General features: G+C 33.4%; 2 protein-coding genes, 2 long non-coding RNA genes and 1 pseudogene across 7 annotated transcripts; 3 read left to right on the top strand and 2 right to left on the bottom strand.

Annotated features, from left to right (window-relative positions):
- The first annotated feature begins 898 nt into the window (after positions 1 to 898).
- LOC125385097 lies at positions 899 to 4,649 on the top strand (annotated as a pseudogene).
- Positions 4,650 to 5,162: 513 nt separating this feature from the next.
- On the bottom strand, positions 5,163 to 7,580 carry LOC100652265 (baculoviral IAP repeat-containing protein 7-B). The gene is made up of 4 exons (XM_048413432.1): positions 7,424 to 7,580; positions 5,988 to 7,119; positions 5,821 to 5,905; positions 5,163 to 5,702 (listed from the first exon to the last, which is right to left on the bottom strand). The coding sequence occupies exons 2-4, from the start codon at positions 7,089 to 7,091 to the stop codon at positions 5,512 to 5,514; spliced, it is 1,380 nt and encodes a 459-aa protein (XP_048269389.1). The 5' UTR covers positions 7,092 to 7,119; positions 7,424 to 7,580; the 3' UTR covers positions 5,163 to 5,511.
- A 4,099-nt stretch (positions 7,581 to 11,679) lies between these two features.
- On the top strand, positions 11,680 to 14,093 carry LOC125384656 (baculoviral IAP repeat-containing protein 7-B-like). The gene is made up of 4 exons (XM_048413496.1): positions 11,680 to 11,832; positions 12,137 to 13,268; positions 13,351 to 13,435; positions 13,554 to 14,093. The coding sequence occupies exons 2-4, from the start codon at positions 12,165 to 12,167 to the stop codon at positions 13,742 to 13,744; spliced, it is 1,380 nt and encodes a 459-aa protein (XP_048269453.1). The 5' UTR covers positions 11,680 to 11,832; positions 12,137 to 12,164; the 3' UTR covers positions 13,745 to 14,093.
- Positions 14,094 to 14,606: 513 nt separating this feature from the next.
- LOC125384626 lies at positions 14,607 to 17,387 on the bottom strand. 4 transcript variants are annotated; one of them, XR_007227704.1, is made up of 6 exons: positions 16,617 to 17,387; positions 16,338 to 16,430; positions 16,001 to 16,250; positions 15,429 to 15,777; positions 15,062 to 15,332; positions 14,607 to 14,994 (listed from the first exon to the last, which is right to left on the bottom strand). It is a non-coding gene; the product is annotated as an uncharacterized LOC125384626 (long non-coding RNA). The 4 variants fall into 4 exon arrangements; XR_007227705.1 differs by having other exon boundaries at positions 16,690 to 17,387; XR_007227703.1 differs by having other exon boundaries at positions 15,406 to 15,777; positions 16,338 to 17,387.
- Positions 17,388 to 20,470: 3,083 nt separating this feature from the next.
- Positions 20,471 to 21,487, top strand: LOC100647603 (the record flags this gene model as incomplete). The annotated part of the gene is made up of 3 exons (XR_001098783.3): positions 20,471 to 20,662; positions 20,745 to 20,829; positions 20,948 to 21,487. It is a non-coding gene; the product is annotated as a baculoviral IAP repeat-containing protein 8 (long non-coding RNA).
- Between the last annotated feature and the right edge of the window lie 20 nt (positions 21,488 to 21,507).

Here is a 21,507-nt window from a genome sequence, read left to right as displayed (position 1 = left end):
TCGATTTTCAGGTAAACATTGTACTAAAGACTCGTTATTTCCCGTTTATATAATTATTGTTATTTATTGTTATAGTCGAATATTAATTGTTGTTTATTTTTGTATTTTATTATTTACTTCATAATAAAAACTCGATTTTCAGACTACAGAATCGATCCCTGAATTATCCCCAGATTACGATCTTACACATATATACACACACATATATATTTGTGTGGATATATGTATCGCAATCATATATCGTCTTTGGCACTTTTCGCAAATGTTCCTTGCAACAATATGCCATCGTTTGGCATTAAAAATGTTAATTGCGAATGCAGTAGAAGATAGTAAAAACGAAGAATGAAGATATTCGAGCAAAACGCAATACACTTAGCTTGAAAAGCAGTAATATCTTGAAAAATAACGAGGGAGACGTTCTCGTCTGTCAAATGCAAGAAAAATTATCGACGAAGTAGAACCATTAAAATTGACGACGCCTATGTTTTGTTACTAACAATCCTGAAATTGCTAAAGTCAATCATCATTCTCATAATTGAATTTTCTAGCAGCTATTTATATTCGTGTACAATGTAGCGGCGTATCTTCTGTATCCGTTTACTCACATTTCGCTTGTTTTTCTAATTTTCCTTTATTTTTATCTAGCATCTTGCATTCGATGCGTCTTAGGCACCAAAGATTCTTAGGGCTACAAGTGAACGTTGTAAAATTTACATTTTTCTTGTATCTTGCAGTAAGTTTCTAATTCCTAAGAAAAGAATAAGTGGAATTTCCAAAGAAAAATTGTTCTATTTATAACGATCGTAAAATAGGGGGTACGTTTCTTAACGGCTTTATCACACCTGGCAAAATTCAGCTATTATTCTAAAAATTCTAAATGAAACCTTCATCACCCGAAATGATTCATCCTTTGGTACATTCGAGTGGAAAAATATGTTTTCTAAAGGCGACGCATGGGCAGATAATTTTATTTTCCTCCCTTTCCTGCCCGTATGTCTGACAAGGAATTCTGTTTATGATTAACATGCAGCGAGTCTCTATTGTGTACTACATAGAGAAATTTCAAGACCTACAGCAAATTGTTTGAATCCACTTCGAAGCGATACAAAGCTTTTATATTTTTGCACTTTGAGAAAATAAATTATTATTATACTTTGAAAAATAAATTATTCCGTATAACTCCTATTACTATTTATTAAAATTGATTCCCTCCACTGGACTTTTCACATCTGTGTATACAACTATGCCTACGACTACGAAACAAGTTCTTCTGCTCTTTTCTTCCCTTATCAAAATGTAATTACCCTAATCAAAATAATATATATCCATTAGATAATAGAAAGGGATACATCGGATATTGTTCTCCTTTTCTCTCTCCCTTCTATTTTCACTGTCTCTTATTAGAATTCTATAATCCATACCAGGATCGGCGTGACTTTTTGTGGGGCCAACTTCCAAAATTTTGCGGAGCCTAAATACACATTCAAATCTTACATTTAAATTTTATAACGAAGAATTATTTATTTACCAATGCTGTTACATATTATATATTTTTATAAGCAGTTTTTTAAACAAATCCGTGTAATATTTTTTCACGTCATAATTCGCTTTCAAGGGGCAAAAAATTCAATAAAAGCAGAAAATCTGTAATCATATATGACTGACTGCAAGAAAGTATTTATGTAGTGTTTAATTTCTCTAAAAAGTACATTCCTCTGAGAGCGCCCGGATTTTTATCTAAAGTAATTTCCAGGATATGAGGACTTTCTGGAGTTACACTGAACTTTGATGATTGTTGTCACTCCTTTAAACTGAATCATCGCTACTAAAAAAATGTCTTACATCTGTTAATGATATCATCATTCTGTAAAAAATTAATCGAAATAGCTGTTTTTTAATTGGGTAATTTTCGTAGACCGCAGGGCCTTTCAAAACGCGGGCCCGGGTTCCGGCGAAAACGCTGAACCTGCCTTGTGCCGGCCCTGATCCACGCAAACCCACATCAAAATCTTTATTTCCCACCAAATGCGTCTGTAATACCTAACTATAATGTTTCAATGTAGGGAATTTAGAATCTATAATTTGGCAAATATATATATATATATATGTACATTATTTAACATTATCTATTGTGAATTAACCTTCTAGTGCTTTTCTATACTTGTTTATCAAGGAAATTTAAATTGACTTGTGTTGCAAATTCCCTAATCTAAAACTATAAACCTATTCTATAAATTATTTCAAGAAATGTAAATATAACAGCTGTTTCTTCCATATTTATGTAAAATAATATTAGATAAGTTTTCCAATAACCGATACTCTGCTGTGATGCCATCATTTTGTTTAACAAAATTTGAGCTGATTAATGTTTTTATAAATTCAAAAAATATACAGCTATTCCTTACAAAATGTTTATTTTAGCATTTACTACCACAGCACATTTTTTCACGATATTGTACATTAATATAATTTTTTTGTCTTTTTGTACAGTTTCCTAGATCTAGCAACATGCAGATCTTCGTTAAAACCTTAATAGGGAAAACTATTACTCTTGAAGTTGAAGCTTCTGACACAATAGAGAATGTTAAAGCAAAGATCCAAGACAAAGAGGGTATTCCTCCAGACCAGCAGCGTTTGATCTTTGCTGGCAAACAACTAGAAGATGGAAGAACTCTTTTGGATTATAACATCCAGAAAGAGTCCACAAGCCATTTAGTGTTGAGACTTCGCGGACGAATACAGATCTCTGTTAAAACGCTTACTGGTAAAGCCATTACCTTGGAAGTTGATGTTCCCGACACAATAGAGAATGTGAAAGCTAAGATCCATGAAAAAGAGGGTATTATTACCATTAATTCTAGCAATTTGCAATAGAAACATTATAATGGTTAAATATCTTTTACAAAAAAGTGCTAATGTGAATGAATCAACTGATTTAGGTAAACATATTAATGTATCGTATGAAAATATATAATATTGTTATATCAGTAAATTCGTTATTTCCATTGGTTTGTAGGCATGTCTGTTTTTGGATTGGCAGCTGCAATAAAGATATATTTGAAACTATATATGAAGCATGTCCATCAGCACCGTTGAATTCTGTAAATGATGATGTTACACCACTTTGCATTGCTACTACGAAAAATGATAAAAATTAATTTTTCAGATTAATAGAATTAGGATTTAATGTTTCAAAATGTAGTAAGATATTACAGTTTGTTTAAAATTGATACAATTACGATGCATAATATTGCTGCTAGAGTTTTTGCTCATTTTTACCATTAATTTTCAAGTAGATGACTATACTTACAGTATGATGAAGCAGTCAATAGTACCAGAAATAAAAGACTTGGCAAAATATTTTGACACAGAAGATTATTGGAATGACAACTCAGATAACATTCTTATAGAAAATGAACCAGATAACAAGGACTGTTTGAGTCTTTCCAAACTAGTAAATGAAAATAATAGTAACAAGTCTCCTTTAAATGTTCATAAGATACCGATAGTTACATTTGACACTACAATGTGCAATAATGTCAACTGTAACAACAATGTCATAAAAGATCCAAAAGAACTTTTAAAACCCTGTGCATTAAGTTTAGAGACAAATCATTGAGAAAGTGTTCAGAGTAGTTTACTTCCAATCACCTTGACTTGAAATCTGAACAAACTGCTACCTACTTCTTCAAATATATATTTTACACAAAATGAACATAATGAGGAAATTAATTTTGAATATCAAAGATGAAACAAAGGAGAAACAATGGTTTGTAAATGAAGATGAAGATGAAGCAATGCTAACTTGTTCAAAAAGTAGAAAGAATGTAAGCGAACTACCTATGCAGAGGTATCTTAGTTATTGCTCTATATTATATACAAAGTAAATATGATATTTTAATTTAGCTATATTGTTTGCAAAGTGTTACAGTCCATTCGGCCACAAGATTTAAATATTCAACACAAAGAAGATGTTGATGCTATTCTTGAATATGTGCCTGAATTTAGTCTATTGCGCCAACAAAATGTTCTTCCAAATATGAAGGATGAAAATGTATTTAGGGAAAATACACCATCACCACCACGTTACAGGACACCTCCAAGAGGAATGATTTTAAATTCAGAAGAAGCAAAAGTGTTTATTTTACTAAAACATTACGGATTAGGTCAATACCTAAATTCCTCGTTCAAGAAGTAAATATGTTGTTACATGTATAAAATATTATATTTATTATAAATTAATATTGTAAACTTATTTCAGGTTGACATTGATTTGTTTATGACTTTAACTAATGAAATGAACTAATGAACTAATTGAAATTGGTATAAAAAATGAAGCTGACAGAAAAGCTATGTAAATTGTGATAAATAGTTCATAAAAAATCGGTGGTACAAAAAGAATTTTTTATCTTTTATTAATTATATCTAACTATGTATTATTATTTTATTTGTTATATACTAAAGCTGCTCTAATGTATGAATGTAAAAATATAATATGTTATGTTATAGCATATTGGTATTATTTTTTATACTAACTTAGTACAGTTAAGAACACATATGATACATTTACATACGAAATGGCTGTAAAATTGTTGTATTCTTGATGAGCGATAATAATTTATTAATAAATACACTTTTTTGCTTTAGAATTATATGGAATTGAACGCCCTTTTAGCCAATCACTCAATTCACTATTCTCCAATTGATCCAACTGATTTATTTTTGCCATTGTCTCCACAATATTGTTTTGATCCTGTTTAATGAATTATAGAACGATTATATGTAATTTTACTTAATCATACAGAATTTAGAAACATAAATATTCGTATACTGGTAAAGATGAGCTGCCATCTCTATCAGATTTAGCTTCTGGTAGCTTCTCCTTTATCGTTAAATGTTTTTGTCTTTGATATTTTTCCTGCGGTAGCTATTATTAAATAGAGAAGATCATAAGCGAAGCATGCACAATGAAAGTATAATAAAAGAAAAAGTAAGCTCTAATTTTTATGATTTGAAGTATGTATGTATATATATAAAATGAAACTACATAATATATATATATATAATAATAAATGAAATGAAACTGTATTACATATATATTCATCTATATAAAACAGCGTCATTTTAATGACAATAAGGGGAGTAAAACAAAAAACAATTAGTTAGATGCGGAAAAAGTTTACTTTATTCAGATAAAATAAGATACATAATTCGAATTAATGTATAATTAAGTGAAATACACTTAAAATACAAAAAAAGCCAAGAATATAAAGAAAAAATGTATTTGATCAATTTAGTATTACGTTCCTATTTGTTAATTACTGTAGAAATAGTACTAGATATAAAATATTTTATCATTTCATGATATATACACTTAATTTAACGATACATGGTATCACAAATTTTAATGTGAGTCCGTCAATTTTTAAAAATTGTAAAGTATATTTATATGAGAAATATGGATAAGCTAATTTATATATGTACACAATTATATATACATATGTGCATGCATTACGTCAAAAAGATATGACTTGTTGCATTAATTTCTCGTTGGCAAATTATGCATCGTGAGAAAGCTTGTGAACAGTAATCGCAGGTTGCTGCATGTCCACAAGGTAGGAATACAACTTTTGTTTCTCGTACCGTGCAAACTTTACACAAACGAGCATTTTTCAATGCTCGATTTTTTTCCTTCGCAGCAGCTAAAATAGTAAACAGTATATTTAGATATAACACATAATAAAATTTATTATACGTATACGGATTTCATACAAATTAACGAATTTATGATCAATCTGTGTTTTTATTTTTATTACTTACCAATTTTCTGAACGAGAGTCATTTCATTAGTATCATTTTCACTATTGGATCTCTTAGGAATCCCATACGAAATTTGTGTTGGTGTCTGAAATAAATATAATGTACATAAGCATATGTTCGAATTATTAATTATACATATTGTTCAGGGTATATGTTACTGTACTTACTTCTGTAGAAGTTTCATATAACTCCTGGCCTGTTACGTTATTAGCATGTTTGAAATCCTGTACTGTTGATATGAAATAACAGGTGGGAGACAAAATTGCATGTAGTTCCAATGGATCTTGTTGTGGTCTCCAATTTCCTATTCTAACTCCACAATGGAAACAGGTAGTGATATTTTCAATTTCTGTGTAATAGAAGCCAGCATCGGCTAATTCTTCACTTTTCTGTCTGATGTATGCAGGCCATCTTGCGAATGAGTTTAACCTGGATTCGTAACTGACATATTCCAAATTTTTTGGTTCCTCAACTTTTCTTAGACCCAAACGGCAAAGTTCATATGTCGACAGGGTTCGTCGATGTTTTGAAAATATACGGTCATGAAAATCAAATGAATCTTGATATTTCAAACCATAAGGACAAGATATATTTCTTCTTTTTCTCCGTAGAATTCTATCGGGATTTGCTCCAATTGGTACATTATCACAATGTTCATTGCGGATAAATCTGCACTCCGGAGAACACATTATATGAATTTGCATGGGCAAATAACCCTGTGCCCAGTGACTTATCTCCACTTGACACTCGAAGCATCTCACTCTATCTATTTCACCAGTAAAAAAGAATCCTGCAGCTGCAAGACTGGTAGGGTGAATGAATGATAGAGGCCAATTTCGAAAACTCCAGAGTCTTGCTGCCTCAAAGCGAAAATCATCATAATTTTCTCGAATCTCACGCCACGAAGATGGAGCCATCGATATTATTGCCGAAAGCAATTCCGTTATTGGCAACGTATAGTTTTCGGGAATCATTAAGTCCATTGGCGACGACGAGTGGTCGGGGTACATTGGTAGCATTGGCAACGACGAGTTGTCGGGAAACATTGGTAGCATTGGCGACGACGAGTGGTGAGGAAACATTGGTAGCATTGGCGACGACGAGTGGTAGGGGAACATTGGTAGCATTGACGACGTCGAAGGTCTCGGTGATATTAAATGCACCGGCCTCGCTGCCGATGTTGAAGGTACTGCTGCGGCTGAATCGTCCGCCGATATTGAATTAATCGATGATGTTGCATCGTCGGACGAAATTGAATGAGCCGACGACATTGTGTCAACCGACGAAATGTCTTAAAACCTATTTAAAAAAATAATATAAGATTAAAATATCTACTGATTAGAACAAGCCGATATTATCGAAGTAATCTCAGCCCCGTTTGCTTTAGCGCAAAAATTAAAAATTGTCTTTGAAAAATTACAGCGATTTTATTTGATAATTGAAGCGTTTGAAGAATCACGAAACTTTCTGTACAATCTACATAAATGCTTTCGCTACGATATTTTGACTTATAAATGGTAAAACGATTTTAGTTTACTCATTTTCGAGAAATATTATACGCGTACAATTGATGAAACAGGAATATATTACAGACAAAACTTACCAATATCAGATGTTCACGTCCCGATTCAACAGCACACCAACTCTTCAAGTGGAATCTTAACAAAGATTTAATATCTTATTCTTGTATATTTTATATTTTTAGATTTACTAAAACTGCGTTGTCGCACGAACGAACAAGCTCTTCGACCATCAATCAGATACTGAACCTTGAAACTACTATGTACGGAGAAGGAACTACCTGTTTCCTACAGATCTTATCCCCACTCACAGTACAAGTTATCAACCAATCAAATTTCATCGATGCTACGACCCTGTACTGTACTGCACTGTACTGTTCTCAAGTAAACGACGCACGCTAGGTACAGCAAGGTACAGAAATTATACCCCTTATTTACTCACATTTCGAAAATGATGCCGCTTTTGAAGGAATTCTTATTTGTTCGCTTCTTACTTGTCAATATTAACGCGTTGTTTAAAATATCAGTAAAAGCTGCTACGGAGTCTAAAGAGTCAAAGAGAGCGACAAAAAATTGCAATTAATTATTAACACACATAATGAAAGAGGAAATGATAATAGATGGTTAGTATTAGGTTCTAATCGAGTTTTCGTATTGTTTGGAATATCCATATCGTTCTGCTTCAGATTTGAGATACTCGTCAACCCCTAATCGCTACATTGTTTCGGTTCAGGTGACCATCATCCTAAGGAAACACCCTATATACAAGACAATACGATTCTCGCTTGAAGCGGGTAAAATATTTAGTAGGAAGGTAAAATATAGTCTAAAGTCTTAGGTTACCGTTACACGTTTAATTTTACTTTATGGCACCCAATACTTTATGGCGTGTACCCAGCCTCGGTTTGAATCATCGCGGATTATAATAAAATTATTTTTAGAAATAAGTACGCAGATTTTTCAATATATGAAACATCTTGAACAGGGTTTCCGCAAGAAAATTGAACCATTTGTAACATTTTATAAATTCATTTTGAGATAAAGGTCTCTCGCGATGCGAATAGTAAGACGCTGTAGCATTATGTTATATTGTATTATACATATTATACCATGTCATATAAATATACATAGATATTTATACATACATATGTATGTATATATATATACACATACATATCCACATATATATACATATATATATATATATGTCGGAGATGAAAGAACACCGAAACCTTCCCTTTGGAACTTTGGGAAGATCCTTTAGTACTGTAATTCAGATTCCACCGTAGCCGTATTAAGAAATTGTTGTCATTTTATTAGACTGTACTTATTTGAGGTTTATGATAGTGAGCTCGGGCTCGTGGCGACAACCAGTCTCCGAACGTAGCCGCGGTCAAGGGATGAACGTTTTGTCTAACAAAGGCATGAAGTAATTTTATAGCTCTCCTTAAACGAGATACTTGGGTCGTGGCACGACGGTAAACATTTCAACTATTTCTGTCCCGTGGCTCGCCACACGCAGACTTTGTCCTTCGGGTAAGATGATTGCCAGATGTCAACGCTTCTTCACAGTATATGTTTAGCTGGCCGAGAACCCGTTACGAATATTAAATTGCAGATATATAAAGTCCTTCAAATAGACAAATAGTCCGTGTCCCAACTACGGGAAGATAAGAGAAATCTATCCTTCCAGGAACGACGCTTCCCGCTAGCAACTTTTCCCAAGGACGGCTAACATCCTTCTCTAACCACTAACATGGAAATTGACCAATTAACAGTAACGTTAATTTCCTTCACCCTTCGAACGAAGACTTCCTCTGCGAATCCGATGATCTCGTGCCCTTAGGCACATCCATCATAGTTTTCTTCGACAGCGTCACCGTGACGGAGAGACACTCTCTTGGAGACGATCTCATCAACGATTGAATTGTCATCCTTATACGTAGTGATTGCTCCTTGCATTAACATTAAGTACAACTTAGACGCTACAGAAGAGTAGAGTTCGTCGTCCCGTTGACCGCGGATTCGTTATTGAGCCTAGGATCATTGTCTTTAGCTTCTCGAGTGTCTAGTTATCGCGATTACTTGTCAAATTCTATCATAGTCATATTTGCACTAGTAAATATCTTCTCTATTGCGTAATGATCACATCTAATGCCAATAGGGATTCGTTTCACGCCCTTAACCCTAACTCTAATCTTAACGCAAACCCGACATATATATATGTAAATATATAGATACATATACATATACATACATATATATATATATATATATATATATATATATATATATTTCCGATATACGACTCTTTTAATCGCAAGTTGTTTTCTTGAATGTTATCGTTTTTCAGATGCTGTTTAAAGCTGTTATTACATTGGTTTGGGTTTTGATATTCAATTGATTCATACAGATTAGTTCTGTATCCTGTGTACTTTACACACCTTGTACAGCCATTTACACACAGCGAAAACTTAGATAAAAAAGATGGGGAAAAAACAGAAGAGAATCGCAAAGCAGTAGCACCAACTCTAGATGTAGGAACTAGCGATCATACCAACATGACATTTATCTCAACAAAACCCAGTGTAAGCAGCAGTGTATGCAGTGTAAGTATAAACAGCTGCTAGAAAATTCAGTTATGAGAATGATGACTGAGTCTAGCAATTTCAGGATGGTTAGTAAGAAAACATAGGCGTCGCCAATTTTAAAGGTTCTACTTCGTCGATACCTTTTTTTTGCATTTGACAGACGAGAACGTCTCCCTCGTTATTTTACAAGATATTACTGCTTTTCAAGCTAAGTGTATTGCGTTTTGCTCGAATATCTTCATTCTTCGTTTTTACTATCCTCTACTGCATTCGCAATTAACATTTTTAATGCCAAACGATGGCATATTGTTGCAAGGAACATTTGCGAAAAGTGCCAAAGACGATATATGATTGCGATATATATATCCATACAAATATATATGTGTATGTATATATAAGATCGTCATCTGGAGATAATTCGGGGATCGATTCTGAAGTCTGAAAATCGAGTTTTTATTATGAAGTAAATAATAAAATACAAAAATAAACAACAATTAATATTCGACTATAACAATAAATAACAATAATTATATAAACGGGAAATAACGAGTCTTTAGTACAATGTTTACCTGAAAATCGAGAATCGATTTTCAACGTCCTGAGCTACCGATCTTTCTTCTTCAGTCTTTAAAATCTTAAATAACTATTCCGTAACCTTGTCTGTCTCTAATGTAACTCTCTGTCAGTCCGTTCGGGAAAAACGTGCTTTTTAAAATGTTCGTCCGTAAAACAAAAGAAGATCGGTCTGTCCGTGAAACACAACCTGTCGTGCTACCCGTAAAACAAAAAGAATCCCTATCCTACATGTCCTCTAGGGAATTTACGTATATATATATACGTATATGTATGTGAATATATACATATGTATGTATAAATACCTATGTATATTTACATGACATGGTACAATATGTATAATACAATATAACATAATGCTACAGCGTCTTACTATTCGCATCGCGAGAGACCTTTATCTCAAAATGAATTTATAAAATGTTACAAATGGTTCAATTTTCCTGCGGAAACCCTGTTCAAGATGTTTCATATATTGAAAAATCTGCGTACTTATTTCTAAAAATAATTTTATTATGATCCGCGATGATTCAAACCGAGGCTGGGTACACGCCACAAAGTATTGGGTGCCATAAAGTAAAATTAAACGTGTAACGGTAACCTGAGACTTTAGACTATATTTTACCTTCTTACTAAATATTTTTTCCCACCTTCAGGCAAGAATCGTATTGTCTTGTATATAGGGTGTTTCCTTAGAATGGTGGTCACCTGAACCGAAACAATGTAGCGATTAGCGGTTGACGAGTATGTCAAATCTGAAGCAGAACGATATGGAAATTCCAAACAATACGAAAACTCGATTAGAACCTAATACCAAGCATTTATTATCATTTCCTCTTTCATTATGTATGTTAATAATAAATTGCAATTTTTTGTCGCTCTCTTTGACTCTCTAGACTCCGTAGCAGCTTTTACTGATATTTTAAACAACGTGTTAATATTGTCCTTCAAAAGCGGCATCATTTTCGAAATGTGAGTAAATAAGGGGTATAATTTCTGTACCATGCTGTACCTAGCGTGCGTCGTTTACTTGAGAACAGTACAGTGCAGTACAGTACAGGGTCGTAGCATCGATGAAATTTGATTGGTTGATAACTTGTACTGTGAGTGGGGATAAGATCTGTAGGAAACAGGTAGTTCCTTCTCCGTTCATAGTAGTTTCAAGGTTCAGTATCTGATTGATGGTCGAAGAGCTTGTTCGTTCGTGCGACAACGCAGTTTTAGTAAATCTAAAAATATAAAATATACAAGAATAAGATATTAAATCTTTGTTAAGATTCCACTTGAAGAGTTGGTGTGCTGTTGAATCGGGACGTGAACATCTGATATTGGTAAGTTTTGTCTGTAATATATTCCTGTTTCATCAATTGTACGCGTATAATATTTCTCGAAAATGAGTAAACTAAAATCGTTTTACCATTTATAAGTCAAAATATCGTAGCGAAAGCATTTATGTAGATTGTACAGAAAGTTTCGTGATTCTTCAAACGCTTCAATTATCAAATAAAATCGCTGTAATTTTTCAAAGACAATTTTTAATTTTTGCGCTAAAGCAAACGGGGCTGAGATTACTTCGATAATATCGGCTTGTTCTAATCAGTAGATATTTTAATCTTATATTATTTTTTTAAATAGGTTTTAAGACATTTCGTCGATTGACACAATGTCGTCGGCTCATTCAATTTCGTCCGACGATGCAACATCATGGATTAATTCAATATCGGCGGACGATTCAGCCGCAGCAGTACCTTCAACATCGGCAGCGAGGCCGGTGCATTTAATATCACCGAGACCTTCGACGTCGTCAATGCTACCAATGTTCCCCTACCACTCGTCGTCGCCAATGCTACCAATGTTCCCCGACCACTCGTCGTCGCCAATGCTACCAATGTTTCCCGACAACTCGTCGTTGCCAATGCTACCAATGTACCCCGACCACTCGTCGTCGCCAATGGACTTAATGATTCCCGAAAACTATACGTTGCCAATAACGGAATTGCTTTCGGCAATAATATCGATGGCTCCATCTTCGTGGCGTGAGATTCGAGAAAATTATGATGATTTTCGCTTTGAGGCAGCAAGACTCTGGAGTTTTCGAAATTGGCCTCTATCATTCATTCACCCTACCAGTCTTGCAGCTGCAGGATTCTTTTTTACTGGTGAAATAGATAGAGTGAGATGCTTCGAGTGTCAAGTGGAGATAAGTCACTGGGCACAGGGTTATTTGCCCATGCAAATTCATATAATGTGTTCTCCGGAGTGCAGATTTATCCGCAATGAACATTGTGATAATGTACCAATTGGAGCAAATCCCGATAGAATTCTACGGAGAAAAAGAAGAAATATATCTTGTCCTTATGGTTTGAAATATCAAGATTCATTTGATTTTCATGACCGTATATTTTCAAAACATCGACGAACCCTGTCGACATATGAACTTTGCCGTTTGGGTCTAAGAAAAGTTGAGGAACCAAAAAATTTGGAATATGTCAGTTACGAATCCAGGTTAAACTCATTCGCAAGATGGCCTGCATACATCAGACAGAAAAGTGAAGAATTAGCCGATGCTGGCTTCTATTACACAGAAATTGAAAATATCACTACCTGTTTCCATTGTGGAGTTAGAATAGGAAATTGGAGACCACAACAAGATCCATTGGAACTACATGCAATTTTGTCTCCCACCTGTTATTTCATATCAACAGTACAGGATTTCAAACATGCTAATAACGTAACAGGCCAGGAGTTATATGAAACTTCTACAGAAGTAAGTACAGTAACATATACCCTGAACAATATGTATAATTAATAATTCGAACATATGCTTATGTACATTATATTTATTTCAGACACCAACACAAATTTCGTATGGGATTCCTAAGAGATCCAATAGTGAAAATGATACTAATGAAATGACTCTCGTTCAGAAAATTGGTAAGTAATAAAAATAAAAACACAGATTGATCATAAATTCGTTAATTTGTATGAAATCCGTATACGTATAATAAATTTTATTATGTGTTATATCTAAATATACTGTTTACTATTTTAGCTGCTGCGAAGGAAAAAAATCGAGCATTGAAAAATGCTCGTTTGTGTAAAGTTTGCACGGTACGAGAAACAAAAGTTGTATTCCTACCTTGTGGACATGCAGCAACCTGCGATTACTGTTCACAAGCTTTCTCACGATGCATAATTTGCCAACGAGAAATTAATGCAACAAGTCATATCTTTTTGACGTAATGCATGCACATATGTATATATAATTGTGTACATATATAAATTAGCTTATCCATATTTCTCATATAAATATACTTTACAATTTTTAAAAATTGACGGACTCACATTAAAATTTGTGATACCATGTATCGTTAAATTAAGTGTATATATCATGAAATGATAAAATATTTTATATCTAGTACTATTTCTACAGTAATTAACAAATAGGAACGTAATACTAAATTGATCAAATACATTTTTTCTTTATATTCTTGGCTTTTTTTGTATTTTAAGTGTATTTCACTTAATTATACATTAATTCGAATTATGTATCTTATTTTATCTGAATAAAGTAAACTTTTTCCGCATCTAACTAATTGTTTTTTGTTTTACTCCCTTTATTGTCATTAAAATGACGCTGTTTTATATAGATGAATATATATGTAATACAGTTTCATTTCATTTATTATTATATATATATATATTATGTAGTTTCATTTTATATATATACATACATACTTCAAATCATAAAAATTAGAGCTTACTTTTTCTTTTATTATACTTTCATTGTGCATGCTTCGCTTATGATCTTCTCTATTTAATAATAGCTACCGCAGGAAAAATATCAAAGACAAAAACATTTAACGATAAAGGAGAAGCTACCAGAAGCTAAATCTGATAGAGATGGCAGCTCATCTTTACCAGTATACGAATATTTATGTTTCTAAATTCTGTATGATTAAGTAAAATTACATATAATCGTTCTATAATTCATTAAACAGGATCAAAACAATATTGTGGAGACAATGGCAAAAATAAATCAGTTGGATCAATTGGAGAATAGTGAATTGAGTGATTGGCTAAAAGGGCGTTCAATTCCATATAATTCTAAAGCAAAAAAGTGTATTTATTAATAAATTATTATCGCTCATCAAGAATACAACAATTTTACAGCCATTTCGTATGTAAATGTATCATATGTGTTCTTAACTGTACTAAGTTAGTATAAAAAATAATACCAATATGCTATAACATAACATATTATATTTTTACATTCATACATTAGAGCAGCTTTAGTATATAACAAATAAAATAATAATACATAGTTAGATATAATTAATAAAAGATAAAAAATTCTTTTTGTACCACCGATTTTTTATGAACTATTTATCACAATTTACATAGCTTTTCTGTCAGCTTCATTTTTTATACCAATCTCAATTAGTTCATTAGTTCATTTCATTAGTTAAAGTCATAAACAAATCAATGTCAACCTGAAATAAGTTTACAATATTAATTTATAATAAATATAATATTTTATACATGTAACAACATATTTACTTCTTGAACGAGGAATTTAGGTATTGACCTAATCCGTAATGTTTTAGTAAAATAAACACTTTTGCTTCTTCTGAATTTAAAATCATTCCTCTTGGAGGTGTCCTGTAACGTGGTGGTGATGGTGTATTTTCCCTAAATACATTTTCATCCTTCATATTTGGAAGAACATTTTGTTGGCGCAATAGACTAAATTGAGGCACATATTCAAGAATAGCATCAACATCTTCTTTGTGTTGAATATTTAAATCTTGTGGCTGAATGGACTGTAACACTTTGCAAACAATATAGCTAAATTAAAATATCATATTTACTTTGTATATAATATAGAGCAATAACTAAGATACCTCTGCATAGGTAGTTCGCTTACATTCTTTCTACTTTTTGAACAAGTTAGCATTGCTTCATCTTCATCTTCATTTACAAACCATTGTTTCTCCTTTGTTTCATCTTTGATATTCAAAATTAATTTCCTCATTATGTTCATTTTGTGTAAAATATAAATTTGAAGAAGTAGGTAGCAGTTTGTTCAGATTTCAAGTCAAGGTGATTGGAAGTAAACTACTCTGAACACTTTCTCAATGATTTGTCTCTAAACTTAATGCACAGGGTTTTAAAAGTTCCTTGCTTTAACATTCTCTATCGTGTCAGAAGCTTCGTCTTCAAGAGTAATAGTTTTCTCTGTTAAGGCCTTAACGAAGACCTGTATGGTTCATGGTCTGGGGAAAAAAGGTTATATTAATATACAATATCGTGCTGCGATAGTACATGCTAAAATAAACATTTTGTAAGGAATAACTTTATATTTTTTTAATTTATAAAAACATTAATCAGCTCAAATTTTGTTAAACAAAATGATGGCATCACAGCAGAGTATCGGTTATTGGAAAACTCATCTAATATTTTTTACATAAATATGGAAGAATCAGCTGTTATGCTTACATTTCTTGAAATAATTTATAGAATAGGGTAGATAGTTGCACACAAGTCACTCTAAATTCTTTTGATAAAACAATATAGCAAAGCCTTCGAAGGATAATTCACAATAGAGTATGTCAAATAATGTATAACATGTGCATTTGATGCCATTTATTGGTGTACACGATAATTGCGTAGTTCAGTAAAGCCAGTAAAGGATGCACTTAGACTAAATCTCATAATTTTTCACCATTTCTTTAAATTAAGTGCATATCTGTTAAAATTAATTAAATATTACATAATATGTTTCCTAGGAAAGCTGTTGAAAAATTTGAAAAAGGTTGCAAACGTTTAAGAATACCTATAACCTTCCTTTGTTAAGTACGTGGGAGAAAATATTTATATCGTCTTTCGCAAAATAAATGCGAATCAAATGAACAGCGAGATTATTGAACTGTGGAAATAAAAAAGAATCGAAATAATGAAAACGAAAACAGAGAAAGTTATTACATAGAATTATTATATTATTGCATAGAAAATCATTGAAAAATGTTCAGAGTAATCTTTATATATTAATTTATAATAAACCCTTGAATTTTTCGATATACGACTCTTTTAATCGCAAGTTGTTTTCTTGGACCTTATCGTTTTTCAGATGCTGTTTAAAGCTGTTATTACATTGGTTTGGGTTTTGAAATTCAATTGATTCATACAGATTATCCTGTTGTATCCTGTGTACTTCATTGTACTGTGTACTTCACACCTGTGTATCCTGTGTACTTCAACACCTTGTACAGCCATTTACACACAGCGAAAACTCAGATAAAAAAGACGTGACGGATGGGGAAAAACAGAAGAGAATCGCAAAGCAGTTGTTCTAACACTGGATGTAGGAACTAGCGATCATACCAACATGACATTTATCTCAACAAAAGCCAGTGTAGATTTCGAGTTCAGGATCTTAGGTGCCTAAGACACATCGAATGCAAAATGCTAGATAAAAATAAAGAAAAATTAGAAAAACAATCGAAATGAGAGTAAACGGATACAGTGGATACGCCGCTACATTGTACAAGAATATAAACAGCTGCTAGAAAATTCAATTATGAGAATGATGATTGACTTTAGCAATTTCAGGATTGTTAGTAACAAAACATAGGCGTCGTCAATTTTAATGGTTCTACTTCGTCGATAATTTTTCTTGCATTTGACAGACGAGAACGTCTCCCTCGTTATTTTTCAAGATATTACTGCTTTTCAAGCTAAGTGTATTGCGTTTTGCTCGAATATCTTCATTCTTCGTTTTTACTATCTTCTACTGCATTCGCAATTAACATTTTTAATGCCAAACGATGGCATATTGTTGCAAGGAACATTTGCGAAAAGTGCCAAAGACGATATATGATTGCGATACATATATCCACACAAATATATATGTGTGTGTATATATGTGTAAGATCGTAATCTGGGGATAATTCAGGGATCGATTCTGTAGTCTGAAAATCGAGTTTTTATTATGAAGTAAATAATAAAATACAAAAATAAACAACAATTAATATTCGACTATAACAATAAATAACAATAATTATATAAACGGGAAATAACGAGTCTTTAGTACAATGTTTACCTGAAAATCGAGAATCGATTTTCAACGTCCTGAGCTACCGATCTTTCTTCTTCAGTCTTTAAAATCTTAAATAACTATTCCGTAACCTTGTCTGTCTCTAATGTAACTCTCTGTCAGTCCGTTCGGGAAAAACGTGCTTTTTAAAATGATCGTCCGTAAAACAAAAGAAGATCGGTCTGTCCGTGAAACACAACCTGTCGTGCTACCCGTAAAACAAAAAGAATCCCTATCCTACATGTCCTCTAGGGAATTTACGTATATATATATACGTATATGTATGTGAATATATACATATGTGTGTATAAATATCTATGTATATTTATATGACATGGTACAATATGTATAATACAATATAACATAATGCTACAGCGTCTTACTATTCGCATCGTGAGAGACCTTTATCTCAAAATGAATTTATAAAATGTTACAAATGGTTCAATTTTCCTGCAGAAACCCTGTTCAAGATGTTTCATATATTGAAAAATCTGCGTACTTATTTCTAAAAATAATTTTATTATAATCCGCGATGATTCAAACCGAGGCTGGGTACACGCCATAAAGTATTGGGTGCCATAAAGTAAAATTAAACGTGTAACGGTAACCTGAGACTTTAGACTATATTTTACCTTCTTACTAAATATTTTTTCCCACCTTCAGGCAAGAATCGTATTGTCTTGTATATAGGGTGTTTCCTTAGAATGGTGGTCACCTGAACCGAAACAATGTAGCGATTAGCGGTTGACAAAGGGACGGAGTATGTCAAACAGCGGAGTATGTCAAATCTGAAGCAGAACGATATGGAAATTCCAAACAATACGAAAACTCGATTAGAACCTAATACCAAGCATCTATTATCATTTCCTCTTTCATTATGTGTGTTAATAATAAATTGCAATTTTTTGTCGCTCTCTTTGACTCTCTAGACTCCGTAGCAGCTTTTACTGATATTTTAAACAACGTGTTAATATTGTCAAGTAAGAAGCGAACAAATAAGAATTCCTTCAAAAGCGGCATCATTTTCGAAATGTGAGTAAATAAGGGGTATAATTTCTGTACCTTGCTGTACCTAGCGTGCGTCGTTTACTTGAGAACAGTACATTACATTACAGTAAGGAGCGGGGCATCGATGAAATTTGATTGTTTGACAACTTGCGGTACTGTGGGTAGGGATAAGATTTGTAAGAAACAAGTAGTTCCTTCTCGGTAGACAGTAGTGTGGAGGATTGGTGGAGAAAAGGTATCGAGATATAACGAGATTGCTGTCGCAGACCGTCAAATATATTTGTAGTAAATAAATAAATAGACGTACAGTGAGTCGTTGATACAAAATATAAAACGCGGAATAAATACTCGTTATTGTTCTTCGCGGAACTCGGAGATACCCTGTTGATTCTCGCTGATACTATTTGATACTCGATATATACTGTTCGACACCGTCTTGCTCGCGATCGCGTCCGTTTATTTACACTTGTCGGTGGAGAGTCGGAAAATTCAAATTCGTCTTCATTCGACGGTTGCATGTAGCGGCCACATTGTTTTGCCCGGAGTTTATTTGTTCTTACATTACTTGTAATCTAACGGTCTTGATACTCAGAGGCAAAACAACAACATGATTTGAAATGCCCTCTGACTCATGTGCCGCTACATATGTTGTCCTTACAATATCAAGAGTCGTTTGATTTTAATGACCATCGATTTTTAAGATATTCACGAAACCCGACGGCATATGAACTTAGCCGTTTGGGATTAAATATTATTAAAAAACCGGAAAATTCTGAATATGCCAGTTATGTATCGAGATTAAACTCATTCACAACATGGCCTATGTATATGAGACAGACAAAGGAAGAATTGGCCGATGCTGGTTTCTACTACATCGCAATCGATGATTTCACTACCTGTTACCAATGTGGAATTAATATAGGGTGTAGAGGCGCATGCGTATGTGTGTTATGTTATCGGTGATAGTAGTAGTTGCCGGCTGTAGATGTGCTGCTGGGGCACTGCTAATTATTCTTTTATTTTGATGCGTGGAAGAAAAGTAGGATCACGGGCGTCTGGAATCGAACGAGGATCCTGAACGTTCGAAACCTAAAGCGCTAACCACTTCGCTACCGTGTCTGTTGCTTAGTTAGTGTCGTGTAGCTATATTTGTTGTCGAGTGCCGCTACAATACCCCCTTACCAGAGATAACGTCATAACCTTAGAGTGCGGTAAAACGTCAGCTGATTGTTGTTAAGAGCCCGTATGGATGTTGCGCGATGTCTTCGATGTTGCGGTGGATCCTGTCGGTACGGTGCGTGCGGTTGTAGGTCTTTGTTCCTCCCAGTAGTCGTCATGTGCCCAGTCACCTGCTTTTTGCGCGCCGATTGGAGGTGAGGTGTCCAGGAGGTTTTACTGAAGGAAGGGCCGCTCCGTGTTCGTCGTAGCGGAGAAGGTCCACCTTGTCACAGACTTAGATTCGCGATGATGGAAGGCTCGGTAGTGCTATCACGGTCACACCTCTGTTTCGCTGTCGATCACGTCGGGGTCACCAATGTAGAGGATAAGTTGGTTTGGAGTATTAGATAATAACGAAGCAGATTACATGTAACCGATCGTCACGTATATTTAAAAGTAATAAATAAAGTAATAAATAAGTAAAATAATAAATAATTCGCAACTAATCGCCTTAATCACTTTAACCATCAATGTCGCAATGCGATCGCGTCCGTGTATTTATATTAGTTGCGGGAGAGCCGAGGAGAGAGAGAGAGAGAGAAAGAGAACATTTGAATTCGCCATTGTTCGACGGTTGCGCGTAGCGGTGACATTGTTTTTGCCCGGAGTTTATTTGTTTTTACATAACGTATAATTTAACGGTTTGACAAACCGAGGCAAAATCACAACCTGATTCAAAATGTCCGTTGACTCGTGTGTCGCTACATTGGAGAGCAGAAGAAGATCCATGGAAACGGCATGCAATATCGTCTCCCAGCTGTTGTTATTTATTAACAGTACGGGGCAGGGAATATGTTAATAATGTAACAGGCCAGGAGTTATATGAAGTTTCTGCTGAAGTAAGTACAAAAACATATACCCTAAACCATATGTATGATTAATAATTCGAATATATACTTATGTACATTATATTTATTTCAGGCATCAACACAAATTACTGATAAGAATCCTGAGAGATCCAATAGTGAAAATGATACTAATGAAACGACTCTCCTTCAGGAACTTGGTAAGTAATAAAAATAAAAACATAGATTGATCATAAATTCGTTAATTTGTATCAAATCCGTATACATATAATAAATTTTACTATATGTTATATTTAAATATACTGTTTACTATTTTAGCTGCTGCAAAGGAAAAAAGTCGAACATTGAAAAATGCTCGTTTGTGTAAAGCTTGCGCGGAACGAGAAGTCACAGTTGTATTCCTACCTTGTGGACATGCAGCAACCTGCGATTACTGTTCACAAGCTTTCTCACAATGCATAATTTGCCAAGGAGAAATTAAAGCCACTAGCTGTATCTTTTTGACGTAATGCATGCACATATGTATATATAATTATGTACATATATAAATTAGCTTATCCATATTTCTCATATAAATATACTTTACAATTTTTAAAAATTGACGTACACACATTAAAATTTGTGATACCATGTATCGTTAAATTAAGTGTATATATCATGAAATGATAAAATATTTTATTTCTAGTACTATTTCTACAGTAATTAATAAATAGAAACATAATATTAAACTGATGAAATACATTTTTTCTTTATATTTTTGGCTTTTTTTGTATTTTAAGTGTATTTTACTTAATTAAACATTAATAATAATTATGTATCTTATTTTATCCGAATAAAGTTAACTTTTTCCGCATCTAACTAATTGTTTTTTGTTTTAC

The sequence above is a fragment of the Bombus terrestris genome, chromosome 1 (genome assembly GCF_910591885.1).
Source record: "Bombus terrestris chromosome 1, iyBomTerr1.2, whole genome shotgun sequence".
Classification (NCBI taxonomy): domain Eukaryota; kingdom Metazoa; phylum Arthropoda; class Insecta; order Hymenoptera; family Apidae; genus Bombus; species Bombus terrestris.
This window is presented reverse-complemented; position numbering and strand designations above follow the sequence as displayed.

Bases quoted from the DNA above. Each gene is read 5' to 3' on its own strand.
- LOC100652265 (XM_048413432.1), bottom strand. From the start codon at position 7,091: ATGTCGTCGGCTCATTCAATTTCGTCCGACGATGCAACATCATCGATT. The intron at 5,906-5,987 runs GTAAGTACAGTA...TATTTATTTCAG, and splicing joins TATATGAAACTTCTACAGAA to ACACCAACACAAATTTCGTA. The intron at 5,703-5,820 runs GTAAGTAATAAA...TTACTATTTTAG, and splicing joins GACTCTCGTTCAGAAAATTG to CTGCTGCGAAGGAAAAAAAT.
- LOC125384656 (XM_048413496.1), top strand. From the start codon at position 12,165: ATGTCGTCGGCTCATTCAATTTCGTCCGACGATGCAACATCATGGATT. The intron at 13,269-13,350 runs GTAAGTACAGTA...TATTTATTTCAG, and splicing joins TATATGAAACTTCTACAGAA to ACACCAACACAAATTTCGTA. The intron at 13,436-13,553 runs GTAAGTAATAAA...TTACTATTTTAG, and splicing joins GACTCTCGTTCAGAAAATTG to CTGCTGCGAAGGAAAAAAAT.